We start from the raw sequence: 14,465 nt of genomic DNA, 5'->3' as shown, positions 1-14,465 counted from the left end.
TGTGCCTATCTAATCTCAAACCAGTTTAATTTTTCAAATTCAGAACTTGAGCAAATCCTCTTGCTGACTTAGTGGCAGCACTTGAATTTAGCTTAAGTCCTCCCAAGGAAGATCTACACTTACAATGCACCGATGCAACTGCACCGCTTAAGGAAAGATGCTCCTATGCTGTTGGGAGAGCTTCTCTCATCCCCATTATAAATACACCTCTGTGAGAGACAGTGTCTATGTCAATAGGACAGGCTCTCTGCTGACATAGCGCTGTCTACACTGAAGGTTAGGTTGATATAACTACGTCGTCCAGGACTGTGGATTTTTACATCCCTGAGAGATATAGTTATACCAATATAAGTCTGTACTGTAGACCTGACCTAGGACATATTTGTAATCTTGTTACTGTGTAACCACAAGTTTTGTAGAGCTGGAAGCAGGAACTCCCCAAGAGTGGTGGTAAAAACTTTTAGTTCTTGAAAACATGATTAACTAATCAGCAACTTCTCTACTACACATTAACGGATATTAGCTATGTATGGTATTAGCAATACAGCAGAGAAGGGGAGCAGGAAAAAAGACGGTTACTCACCTTTGTAATTGTTGTTCTTCGAGAGGTGTTGCTCATTCGTTCCAATTAGGTGTGTGCGCGCCGTGTGCACGGCCAGAGAATTTTTACCCTAGCACCTCCTGGCGGGTCAGCCGTGGAGCCCCCTAGAGTGGCGCCTTCACAGTGCTAGATATATACCCCAGCCGATCCAACGCCCCCTCAGCTCCTTCTTGCCGGCTACTCCGATGGAGGGGAAGGAGGGCGGGTTTGGAATAGATATGGGCAACACATCTCGAAGAACAACGGTTAAAAAAAATGAGTAACTGTCTTCTTTTCGAGTGCTTGCTCATATTGATTCCAATTAGGTGACTCCCAAGCCTTACCTAGGCGGTGGGGTCGGAGTGAAGTACTGTGGATTGTAGGACTGCTCTACCAAACGTCGCATCGTCTCTGGCTTTTCAGACGATGACATAGTGAGTGGTAAAAGTATATACCGAAGACCATGTAACAGCTCTGCAGATCTCCTGGATTGGGACCTGGGCCAGGAAAGTTGCCGCTGAGGCCTGAGCCCTTGTAGAGTGAGCGGTGAGTGGCAGGGTCAAAACACCAGCCAGATCGTAGCAAGCACGGACACAGGAAGTGATCCAAGAGGAGATCCGCTGGGAGGAGACCGGGAGGCCCTTCATCCATTCCACCACTGCGACGAAGAGCTGGGTCGTTTTCCTGAACGGCTTTGTACACTCAGTGTAGAAGGCCAGGGCCCTACGAACATCTAGGGGATGTAGCCGTTGTTCCTGAAGAGAAGCGTGCGTTTTGGGTAAAAAACTGGGAGGAAAAATGTCCTTGTTGATATGAAAGGTGGATACCACCTTGGGAAGAAAGGCCAGGTGAGATCATAGCTGCACCTTGTGGAAGATCGTGTATGGTGGTTCTGAGGTAAGAGCCCTGAGCTCAGATACACGCCTTACTGATGTGATAGCGACGAGGAAAGCCGTTTTCCAAGAGAGGTACAGGAGGGAACAGGTGGCCAACGGCTCGAACCGGGTCCCAATTGAGCCTGGAGAAGACCAGATTCAGGTCCTGGGGACTGGCTGTCATACCTGTGAGTAGAGACGGTCCAGGCCCTCAAGGCACATACTGACCGTGGAATTGGCAAAGACAGATCGGCCATTCGCTCCCGGGTGGAAAGCTGAAATGGCCGCCAGGTGGACACTAATGGATGATATCGCCAGGCCCTGCTGTTTCAGGCTCAGGAGACAGTCCAAAATGAGAGGCATGGACGCCTGGGGAGGGGAGGAGGGGGGTGTGCTGTGGTGAGTGCACCAGCATGAGAATCGTTTCCATTTAGCCATATATGAGGCCCGAGTGGAAGGTTTCCTGCTACCCATCCTGCTGTACTAAATGAGAGCAGAGTAGCTCAGAGTGGCTCAGCCATGCAGCATCCATGCCGTGAGGTGGAGGGATTGTTAGTTGGGGTGACAGAGGCAGCCGTGATCCTGAGTGATCAGGTCCGGAAAAAAAGACAGCAGAACTGAGGCGTCCACCGAAATCTCCAACAGTGTGGTGTACCAATGCTGCCTGGGCCACGCCCGGGCAACCAGAATCAGTCATGATCTGTCCCTGCACACCTTGAGCAAGACCTTGTGTACAAGGGGAAACAGCGGGAAGGCGTAAAACAACCTGCTAGTCTACAGGAGTAGGAAGGCATCTGTGAGAGAGCCCGGGGAGCGGCCGTGAAGGGAGCAAAATGCCAGGCATTTCTGGTTGCTGCATGAGGCAAACAGGTCAGCCTGGGGAAACCCCCACTTTAGGAAGATGGAGTGGATGACACTGGGGTGGAGTGACCAGTCGTGGGATTGGAAGGACCTGCTGAGGTGGTCCGCCAACATGTTCTGGACCCCTGGGAGAAACGACGCCATCAGGTGAATGGAGTGGGCTATGCAGAATTTCCACAGTCGAATGGCCCCTTGACAGAGGGGGAAGAAATGAGGCTCCCCCGCCCAACTTGTTGATGTAGAATATGGCCATGGTGTTGTCTGTGACGAACGCCATGCAACAACCATGCAACTGCTCCCAAAAGGCTTGGCACGCAAGACACACCGCCATCAGCTCCCGTACGTTGATATGAAGAGAGAGATCGGACGGGGCCCATAGACCTTGCGTCTGGAGGTCCCCGAGGCGGGCGCCCCATCCCAGGACTGACGCGTCCGTGATGAGGGACAAGGAAGGCTGAGTGTCGAAGGGGCCTCCTCCGCCGACTGCCCTTGGGTCTAGCCACCACTGGAAGGAGGCCAGGACCCCCTCCGGAATGGTGACCACCAGGTTCAGGCTGTCTCGACCTGGGCGGTAGACTGATGCCATCCAGACTTGAAGAGGGCATCGAGGTTGGGAAGATCTGAAGGCTCCTGATGAGGCCTGACAAGGCTTGGAAGCGAGCATCTGGAAGGAGGGCTCAAGCCCGCATGGAGTCGAGGACCGCCCCGATAAATTCTATCCTCTGGGTCAGTTCTAGTGTTGACTTCGCCACGTTAAGCAGAAGGCCTAACTGTTGCAACGTGTCTGTGACGAATTGAAGGTGAGCCTGCACCTGCTCTTTGCTGTGCCCTTGGATGAGCCTCTGCGGACAAAATGTCAACCACAGGGTCCTCCACCTCAACCACCTCCTGTGCTTGCAGGTTAATGTTCCGCGCCACCCTGTGCAAGAGTTCCTGGTGGGCGCGGAGGTCTATCGGGGAAGGATGGGGGGGCTGACTCCATTATAGCAGTCCTCGCCACAGCCTCATCGGGTGAAGATGAGGAGGATGCCACAGAAGGGACAGGATCATCCAGAGCCTCTTGCTGAGCTGTGCCCCACTGCTCCGGACCCGCAAACTCAGTGTTCAGGCCGGGAGCTGGAGTACGAGGAACTGGTGCCTGTAAGGGCAATGCCACCGTCTCCATGCCTCTAGGAGCAGGACAGCTGGCAGAGGCCTCAGGCACTCGCGGCTCAGACAGGGCCGAGTGAGAGCCTCAGAGGGAGCACCCTGGGCCTGGTGGTACACCCAAGGTGTCCAAAAGGGCTACTGGGTGGACCCTTGAGTGGGGCCCTGTTCTTGCGCCTGCCACTGATCTGCCCGAGCCCAGGCGGCTGTGATCCAAGTGGTGGCAGTCTGAGAAGCGTGACCCTGCCTCAGACCCTGATGAGTGAGAGGTGGAACACAATGGTCATGGTGGTGCCGAGTGGGTCTGTGCTGAATCATGTTGACGAGACGAAACTGATCTCCAGCTTCGCTGTACCAATCGGTGCCGAGATGGAGAAGAACGGTGCCACGACACTGGGGAGCGGCGTCTGGACCTAGATCAGTATCAGGACCTGGACCGGCGCCTGGATCTGGACCTGGGTCTCGACGATGATGACAGCCATCAGGAACGGTATCTACTCCTGTGTCGAGACCGGTGCCAGGAGTCGGAGCAGTGCAGCGAGTACAACCAACGCCGCGATGGAGAGTGGTGCCGGGACTGCGAACAGCGCTGGGAGCAGGAACGGCGCCAAGAGTGGAAACAGTACTGAGGCTCAACCGATGGTGCTGGCAGGTGAATAAGAGTCTGTTTGCCCCTAGATGGTGTCATGCGGACAGGTGGCGGTGCCTTGGCCAGTTGAAGGGATGTTGACACAGTCAAGGCAATCAGATCCGTTGCCGCCACAAAGGTATCTGGTGTAGATGGCAACTGGACCTCAACCATGCTGCGAGTCGGGGAGTCCAGTCACACTGGACTCAACTGCTTCGTTTTCGGTGCCGGAGTCAACAGTGCCGAGGCCGTCACTTGTGTCCCTGGGCGCTCTGCTGTGGAACGAGGTTCTGGCCAGGCGAGTGAGAGCAGTGCTGGACTAAAGACGTTGGTTGCGGTGCCGGGGAACTTCGGTGCTGTGGCTCTCTATCAGCGTCTGACTGCGGTACCGTTCCTGTAACTAAAGCCGGGGCGCTGCGTACTGAAGTGCTCGGCACCGGGTCATGTCACGCTGCTGGAGGCTGAGTACTAAGAGCCTCCTCCATAAGGAGCTGTCTCAAACGAAAGTCCCGCTCCTTCTTAGTCCGGGGACGAAAGCTCTTGCAAATCCTGCACCTCTCCGCCTGATGAGATTCCCTCAGGCACTTCAGACAAGAGTCGTGGGAGTCGCCCGTTGGCATGGGCTTGGAGCAGGATCTGCAGGGCTTAAAGCCCGGAGCTTTGGGCATGAGCCCAATCAAGTACGGGAAGGAGGGGAAAACCCCTTCTCCCCCACTAATACAAACTACTATACTATAACTAGAACTACAAATGAATGCATCCAATGAAGTGAGCTGTAGCTCACGAAAGCTTATGCTCAAATAAATTTGTTAGTCTCTAAGGTGCCACAAGTACTCCTTTTCCTTTTGCGAATGCAGACTAACACGGCTGCTACTCTGAAACCTAGAACTACAGCTGTTAAACAATACTATAACAACAAACTATGAACAAACTGTAGGGTGAATGCTAGGGAGAGTGGAGAGTAGCAAAGCCAAGCTCCACAGTTCCAACGACCGTCACGGGCGGTAAGAAGGAACTGAGGGGGCACTGGGTTGCCAGGGGTATATATCCAGCGCCATGAAGGCGCCACTCCAGGGGGTTCCACAGCCGACCCACCGGGTGTTACTAGGGTAAAAATTCTCCGATGGCTGTGCATGCGGCGTGCGCACATCTAATTGGAATTGATATGAGCAAGCACTTGAAGAAACACCAGTATTTATTAAATGAAACTTTAAGAAGAAAATTCAGATCTTATCCAAAGAAAAAAAGTAAAACACTCCAAAAACTCTCAAGCTGTGGTCCAGGAAGCCCTTCTTGGTGATCTCTGGAAAGACACATTTTGAGACATAGCCAAGGACTGTTGGGAGAAAATGGGTGTCACTTAGGAAGAGGTCTGCAGAATTTAAGAGTTGGAGATCTACTGGCTTCCCCTTAAGAGAAGCCCTCCTAATTGATAAACTAATTCAAAATGCTTTTTGAAACTTACCTTGCACAAAAATACTTGGACTAACCGGAAAAGTGTGATTTGAAGACGTATGAAACCCAGAATCCTGAAAATGAAGCACTGAGAAATTAAATCAATCAAAGTAAACACAAGTGTGTTACAGTTAACAGCCTGGGTCAGATCAAGGAAATGGGAATCCTGCACTAAGGGTCTGATTTAAAACCCACTGAAGTTAATAGGACTCTAATGGTTCCAGGCCATTAGCTTGTCCGGCTCAATTTCCCTGCCTGCCTCTCTCACACAGGGCTGTGAAGATGATTTAACAATGCTCATAGTTTGAGATTTTATTCCTTTTAAACTCAATTGCAATGAACTAAGATTAAACTAATAATTTTGTTGAATATTTTTAGGGGCCATATTCCCTAAAATGGGGAAATGGGATTAGGGGGCCCATGAGCTTAACAACACTTTAAGCATTTCAACCATACTGGTCAAAAAACTGAAGCAGAAATTTTAGATTGACTTAGTCCAAGAGAAGCTTTAAGTCAATCTTTTTCAAAATGACTGTAGTAAAAGTTACAATTTTTTAGCCTTCTGCACATTATCAACCAAAATAGTAGAGTAAAAGTCTCCTTACAAAGTTTTCAGATGACTGACTTTGACAATTAGGGCCATCAAATATGCCAGGAACAATCCCATCCATCACACTTGAGAAATCCAGGCCAGTTGTCTGAGGATTAATATTTTTTCGATGAGGAGACTGATTACTGGCTCTAGGAAAAAAATCTTCAGGTATATTTTTCAGTCTCTTTACAGGTGAAGACAAAAGATCTTCACTGTGGAAATCTGCTACTCTTTTAATTCTGGTAACTGCAGGTAACGTTCGTATGGGTGAGTTAATTAAAGCATTTACAGTTTCTGACATCTGTATGCCTTCATATTTCCGTAAGTTCGAAGCTCTGAGAAACGTGGGCAGTTTTGGAAACCCTTCGGAACACAATCTCTGATAAACCTCGTCAAATGCACTATCATATTTTTTATGAGACTTTACAGAATTACAGAAGTAGGACTTGATTAGTCTCTCTTTTTCTTTAGGGTTTGAAGGAGGCTTTCTAATCTTAAGAGGTTTCTGAAGTTCTTTGGGGCACAGCTTCTGGTAAAGTTTTTCAAATTCTTCTTCACATTTCTGGCGAGTCTTGACTGGACTTTGATTCACAGGAAGTGAGGAAAAAGAATGACTGCGCTGCAGTGAAACACCTCCCCTGAAAGTTTTTATTTCAGGATTTCTGATTAATGCATTTGATGTTCTTACTAGAGAATAGCTGTTAAGTGGTGGAAAGGTATTAGCATCACCATTCAAGTTGCAAGTGGACAAGTGGAACCCTGATGTACCATCGAAAGCTATATTGTCAATTTTGCCATTCTTGCTCTCTTTCACGAGACAAGGAGATGTTGTGCAAGTTACAGAAGAGCATCCCAGAGAAAGTACTTCAGGCAGCTTCCCATTTGGGCTGCCTTTTGAGTCATGTAATGTCATGGTGTTCTGAGATGGACCCTCAGTTAAAAATGTTTCTTCTGTTCTAGCAGTAACATTTGGAAAAACAGAATCTGAGATGTTTTGGTCTATTCTTTGAATGTATGAATTATCTTCTAAATTTTGAGGCCAATCTATTTCCATTTCAGTCGTATTAACATGTGGGTAAGATACCACACCAGATTCACCATTAGTCACACACTGTGTCGGACATTTGCCATCCTGAAAAAGCTGGTTACTTTCATTTAAATTATTTCGAACAGGCAATTTATGATCATTACTATTTGTGTTAGGCAGCATAGGCTTCAATTTAGATGTCCTGAACCTTCTTATTCTTTCTATGGTGACATTAAGCTTTGATTTTCTAGGAGGCCATCCTCTGTATTTGTAGTGTCTGATTATGGAATCAGCTGCTTTTTTCTGAGAGTGTTTGTTCATCAACTTGCTAAGTGTCTCCACCATTCCTGGATACAAATCTGCAAGTGTGACGTTGTTCCAGGAACATTCTTCATTTGCAGACTGGTACTCTTCCATGAAGCTATCATAGCCCGTTTCATTTTTTTCCAGAAAAGGTATATGTCTGGGTACAGTTATCTTATCTGCTGAAAGAAGAAAACACAGAAACACATAGTATGAGAGACCTGGATGCAGGAGGTGCATTTCTAGATGCTGCTCTCCTTCTAAAACCATTAGCTTGGTTGTGTATTAGGCCAAATAAAGTTATATACAACAGTGATTAGAACCTTTCAAAAATGTATTATTACATAGCATAAATCTAATTTTAAATATTAGAAGGTGTACAAATATTCTTGCAGTGTTGATCTTCATATGCTGTTAATAAAGCCTTGTAAAATTCTAGATTGTTTTCTTTTTTCATGAGTGAAATCTCTAGCGTTTTTCATCACGATTCCCATCAGGTTACAGGATTGTTGCTGGACAAATATGTTTTAGTAAATTTTCATCAAAGTTTGTACAAGGCTATATTAACAGACTGCAGAAAATGGATACCAAGTATCTTGGAGTACAAACTATTTTAAAGTTCTTCCGAGGCATAAGTGGGAGTTGTCCTAAAAGGACTTCTTGCAACAAGAGTATGTACAACACTCAGTGGTGAATGCATTTTAGTGCAAAATACTTTCACTGCCAAGACAAAGAGAGCCTCTCCTCTTATCAAATCTGCAATAATGACTGGGAAGCAAATGAGAATTTCTTAGCAAGCAAAGACAAAAGTGTCATAAAATTCACTATGTTCATTTGACGATTGTAATGTTGTCTTAAAGTTATAATGAGTAACTTACTAAGTTACAAAGTGCTCTAAAGTATTTACTGTAAAAGTAACAAAGATTCATAAATGGCAGCACTTCACTCCTAAGTCATTGTGAAACAGGAAGAGACTACTGATTTTGGGGTAAATCATCATCTGCATATAAGCAAATGTGTAAATTAACAAGGTTCAATTGAATAATGAAACATAGCGCATAGCCTTATGTAGAGTTTTGGTCAAAGTAATACAATGATTCTCCCTAAAAGCCAAGTTTTTACCCAAGACTTTTATTGTCCCACCTTTAGTAACTGAAGCCCATTAAGTCCAAAAATGTAGAAGGATCAAGAGGACTTTCTGTAATCCCAGGGTACTATGTACTGAAAGGAAATGTTTTCAAAAGGCACAAAAGGCAATTAGGTGCCCACTAACCGCTATGTCTTAAATGCTAGGGACCAGTATGCTTGGTTGGGTATCTGATAGCAACTGTTAGGATGTGAAAACAACATGGAAGAAGTAAACCCTTCTGCAAAAGGGCCCCAGACTTCAACGCAAGTTTTTCCCTACCTAAAGACTGCAAAAATCAGGCCCATTATCTTCACGCTGCTCCTGCACAAGCAGTTACTTGCAAATACAAGACTCCCATGAGACTGTGTTGTGCTACCAGCTAAACAAAGCACGCACAAAAACATGTAATAACTTGACCATGTTTAAATTCTTTATTACGGTGGGTTTTTAAATGTATCTTTTTCTCTGACTATTTTAGAAGAGCTGAGTTCATTTATAAGAGATAACCCCTTTTCAAAAAATGTTTAAAATATGCCTCTGGTAAAACATTAACAATGGGCCTATATACATCCTCAAGAATTCAAACTGTTGTATCTTTATGTTCAGGTGACCACACTTTTCTGCATTTTCAACAAATATGTTAAATAACTACAGTTCAGTGTCATACTCACCAACTGGAGATTTAGTCATACCCATCAAGTCTTGCCATGGAGATGTTACGTGGAGACGCTTTGATTTTTCTTCAGGTGCAACCTGAAAAACCCACAGAACTTATTTAGTAATTTATGTTTATATTACAGCAACAATCATGCCCCATTCAGGATTGTGGTCCCATTGTGCTAGGCACTGTACAAAAGACATGAACCATACCCTGAAGAGCTCAGTAAAACAGGGAGGAAAAAGTTCTATTTAAGATTTGCTTTTGCTTCAGTTACAGTTGCAGTATGATTTATTTGACAAAGCAACAGATAAGAACTTGAGAAAAAGGATATTTGGCAAAATATTCAAAATCTTACATGACATTTATAATTTCTAAATTAAGCATAAAGTTTGCATTTTTTTCCTAAATATTTAAATTTACTTCCATTTATAAAACAAGGAACACATATCTGAACACTTTAGGCACCTCTGACAAATACAATAAATTAAAAAAACAGCAGCCCCATTACATAAAACATTACTACATAACCATACAGCTCCCCACTTCCTCCAATTTCTTATTTTCCGTGAACATCAAGCCCAAAAATAATAGACTTTCTGAAGAAGCAAATAACATTTGTAAGTAATGACAGGAAAATAATGTATAATGGGAAAGAGAGTTAAATGATGTTTGTTCAGTTTCTTTGAATCATCCCACAATGTTTCAAAGCTATCAGAGCAATACTTTCCATAATGGGCAAAAGCCAGCACTCCCTGCCCCACCAGAAAAAGCAATAAAAATTCAAGTGAGAGGCAGCAAAGGAAAGTATTTTGGTGGTCTTCGTGATGTAATTCTAATAAAAAGCCCACTATAATTGCATATTGGTGACTGTAACCTATGTTGAAAGAAAAAGAAATCAGGGATACTGAAGACAATATTTGAGAGTTTGAAGGAATGTTACACAAATGAGCTAGTTCAGTGATGAATGTACCTGGCATATACTGAGACTGTGCCTTTGTTCAGCAGCCAAAAATAGGGCTTAATAAACCGAGATAGCCAATTCTAGGGACATATCACTGGTCTCCAACCCAATAAGAAAGAAACAAATTGGAATATGACGACACTGACAAACTCATACTGGTATACGGACTCACAAGTTTGCTTTAAACTGACGAACTGTATATTGATTCAAATTTTTATAAGTGAATAAGATGTTCCATCTTCAAGAAACTCAGCCTATTTTTCACAAAGAAGTTCTCACAGATTTGGATTGCCCCTAGCCAAGGCACACCAAGCAATAGTTTGGCTAGCAGTTTAAAGATTCCAGTTTTAAGTAGTGAATTAATTCTACCAAACCAAGCAGATGCATTACCATAATCCATTTAGGGATGTTTCTTTCATCATCTTGTACTATCACATCCACACGAACTCTGACTTTCTCTCTCATTTCCAGCTCAGAAGGGTTTAGAAGTCGAATGTCCTCCTTTTATTCACAGAAACAAAAACATGTCAAATGCAACATCCAAACAAAAAATGTTTACACAGTAACAAGTTAGTAATAGAAAACTTCACAAAACATATTCAAATCATAGGGATTTCAAACTTGAAAAAACAACAACAGAACAATATAAATATTGACCAATAAAGACAAGACCAATCAGGTCACTGCATTTCAAGTAAATGCTGTTTATATTGGAAGTCAGAGAGAGTAGTATAAAATGTTCAGTAACTGTAATCTAACTTTTCAATTATATATATTCTCTGGTTTAAGAAAAAATATGAAATAGTGTTTACATTAGATGCATGTATAAATAGCAATATGAAACAAGAAATTCACAGTCACCTCCTAAGTCCTTTGGAACCACGTGTACTTGTGAGATGTGAATAGCCTAACTAGAAGCCAATACCACTCCAACTACTTTCCATCTGAAGTATTCCAGCAGACTTTCTTCACCTTTAATTTATTTATTTTAAATAGGAAAAGTTTGATAATGATTTATGGAAAGATACTGTCTTCTCATAGCTATACATCACTGACAAGTTGGGTGATCCTAGGCAAGTCAACCTCTGTGCCTCAGAGTGCCCATCTGTAAAAAAGGTTAATAATACTTCAAAATATTCTGAGACAAAATTTTGTAAAGTACTGAGATCCTTGGATGCAAATAACAAAAATGCTAAATATTGTATACTAATAAATGAGATACAAATTATAATCCATACTCCTACATAAAAGGGAGATTTGTCTCCATTCTTAACCTCTACTTAACTCTAGATTCTCTGGCCTTCTCAGTGTTAATACGGGCCTTTACCAAAAACATAGGAATTGCCATACTGGATCAGACATGAGATCCACCTAGTCCAGTTTCCTGTCTTTGACAGTTACCAACACTAGATGTATCACAGGAAAGTGTCAGAACCCCACAGTTGGCATGCAGAGCAAAGTAGAGCAATCTGGACCCCTGCATTAAGTCTTAGAATCACTGAACTGGAAGGGACCTCGAGAGGTCATCTAGTTCAGTCCCCTGCACTCAAGGCAGGACTATCTGTGACAGGCATTTGTCCAACCTGCTCTTAAAAATCCCCAGTGATGGAGATTCCACAACCTCCCTAGGCAATTTATCCAGTGCTTAACCACTCTGACAGTGGAAGTTTTTCCTAACATCCAACCTAAACTGCCCTTGCTGCAATTTAAGCCCGTTGCTTCTTGTCCTATCCTCAGAGGTTAAGGACAATAATTTTCTCCCTCCTCCTTGTAACAACCTTTTATGTACTTGTAAAAACAGTTATGTCCCCTCTCTGTCTTCTCCTCTGCAGACTAAACAAACCCAGTTTTTTCAATCTTCTCTCATAGGTCATGTTTTCTAGACCTTTAATCATTTTTGTCGCTCTTCTCTGGATTTTCTCCAGTTTGTCCACATCTTTCCTGAAATGTGGCACCCAGAACTGGACACAATACTCCAGTTGAGGTCTGATCACCACAGAGTAGAGCGGAAGAATTACTTCTCATGTCTTGCTTACAATACTCCTGCTGATACATCCCAGAATGATGTTTGATTTTTTTGCAACAGCGTTACACTGTTGATTCATATTTAACCTGTGATCCACTATGACCCCCAGATACCTTTCCACAGTACTCCTTCCTAGGCAGTCATTTCCCATTTTGTATGTGCGCAACTGATTGTTCCTTCCTAAGTGGAGTATTTCGCATTTATCCTTCTTGAATTTCATCCTATTTACTTCAGATCATTTTGAATTTAAATCCTATCCTCCAAAGCACTTGCAACCCCTCTCAGCATGGTGTCATCCACAAACTTTATCAGTGTATTCTCTATGCCATTATCTAAATCATTGATGAAGATATTGAACAGAACCAGACCCAGAACTGATCCCTGAAGGACGCCACTCGTTATGTCCTTCCAGCATGACTGTGAACCACTGATAGCTACTCTCTTATAGTAGCTCCATCTGGGTTTTATTTCCCTAGTTTGTTTATGAGAAGGTCATGCAAGACAGAAACAAAAGCCTTACTAAGGTCAAGATATACCACATCTACCGCTTCCCCCACGTCCACAAGGCTTGTTACCCTGTCAAAGAAAGCTATCAGGTTGGTTTGACACAATTTGTTCTTGACAAACCCATGCTGACAGTTATTTATCTTCTAGGTGTTTGCAAATTGATTGCTTAATTATTTGCTCCATTATCTTTCCAGGTACAGAAGTTAAGCTGACTGGTCTGTAATTCCCTGGGTTGTCCTTATTTCCCTTTTTATAGATGGGCACTATATTTGCCTCTTTCCAGTCTTCTGGAATGTCTCCTGTCTGGAATGTCTTATTGTGGTTTCTAACAGTTAAAGATTGGCTTATGCATTGAGGCATATATTTTAACGTGCCTTCAAACTCTGATTTTTAAAACAACTCCAGATTGCATATGGATATCAAAACTCTCTTTTTGATTTTGCTAAATTCTTGGCCTCAACCCTGTGAGGCAAGGTGTTTCAGTCTAATTACACATTGTATTGATTTTGAATTTGCCACCAAATATCACGAAATGGCCCTTTGTTCTTTTGTTAAGAGACAAGGAAAACTAATTCATGATCTATTGCTTCTTTACAATTCATTATTTTATATATTTTTATCACACCCACCTCCTCTTATTTAACTCCTTTCTAACATGAACAATCCCCATCTGTTTAATCTCAGATGAGGACACACCATTTATTTATACTCTCCATCACACTCCCTATGTATCTTAACATCATTTGCAATTTTGACTGCTCTGTGCATTGACCTGAGGTCTTCACTGAGCTGTCTAAAACTCCTGTCCCTTTCCTGAGTCAACATTAACTTCAGAAACCTGTAAAATGTTTTCAATAGTTCAATTTTTTCCCCAATCCAATGTATGTTACTTTATATTTATCAACATTGAACTTAATTTGCCATCATATTGCTTGTTTAGGGGTCTCTGAAATTCTTCGCTGTCTTCTCTGGGTCTAGAAACTCCAAACAGCTTATATGAAATGGCTTTGTTTGTGTCAGTCCAGATCACAAATGCACTGAAAGCGTTTAATAATATTAATCAATAACCTTGTATTGTAAGCAATCTCAGGTCTGAACAAGGATGGAAAATGAATCTCCCTCCCACATCTACAGTTGGTCACTCGCACCAAAGAAGCATATAGGCAACGTAATGGAGAAAAGGAGAAGAAAGTTGTATTAGTATAGTGCTTGCTGTTGGCCACGCTGTAATTGACCTGTGGATGAACAGGAATTAAGTTTGTGGCTGTCAGTCCAGAACTTGTCACCTACACAAAATCCCCATGAAAATATTTTAAATTAAAAAAATCCAACCCCTTAAAGCATATGCAAAAGGTATAAAGCAGAACTGTTTTTACCTTCAGGTTAACATTTTCAAATTTTCTTCTAATCGAAACCAAATCAGCTTCGCTTTCGGTATCTACAATTTGAAGTTAAACACTAAGTAAATTCCAATTCATCCAAAACCAATGCAATATATTTGTATTTCTGGGAATGATTTTAAACTGACACTGTGAAGACCAAACTCGCCAAAAAATTACATCTTGAAAAAAATACATTTTTACAAAATCCTTAAAAATATAGTACAGGAACATATTTCTTAACTTCAATCTCATTGAAAGTCAGTGGAACTTGGGATCCGAAGCGCCTAAGTCACTTTTGAAAAATGGCATAACCAGAGCTCTTTGAGATGGAC

The 14,465-nt window shown here is 43.1% G+C and overlaps 1 protein-coding gene across 8 annotated transcripts in view; it reads right to left on the bottom strand.

The window, feature by feature from the left end:
- HJURP (Holliday junction recognition protein) overlaps positions 1 to 14,465 on the bottom strand; it is a 40,822-nt gene that overhangs the window by 6,832 nt on the left and 19,525 nt on the right. For 7 of the 8 annotated variants that reach the window (XM_048870639.2, XM_048870607.2, XM_048870629.2 and 4 more), the window contains 5 exons: positions 14,128 to 14,189; positions 10,609 to 10,719; positions 9,268 to 9,349; positions 6,151 to 7,649; positions 5,556 to 5,619 (listed from right to left, as the gene is read on the bottom strand). In XM_048870639.2, coding sequence (XP_048726596.2) covers positions 5,556 to 5,619; positions 6,151 to 7,649; positions 9,268 to 9,349; positions 10,609 to 10,719; positions 14,128 to 14,189 — 1,818 coding nt within the window. The remainder of the gene's footprint in view (positions 1 to 5,555; positions 5,620 to 6,150; positions 7,650 to 9,267; positions 9,350 to 10,608; positions 10,720 to 14,127; positions 14,190 to 14,465) is intronic. The other variant, XM_048870617.2, reaches the window with a different exon arrangement.

Source organism: Caretta caretta, chromosome 1, assembly GCF_965140235.1.
Source record: "Caretta caretta isolate rCarCar2 chromosome 1, rCarCar1.hap1, whole genome shotgun sequence".
Taxonomy (NCBI): domain Eukaryota; kingdom Metazoa; phylum Chordata; order Testudines; family Cheloniidae; genus Caretta; species Caretta caretta.
This window is presented reverse-complemented; position numbering and strand designations above follow the sequence as displayed.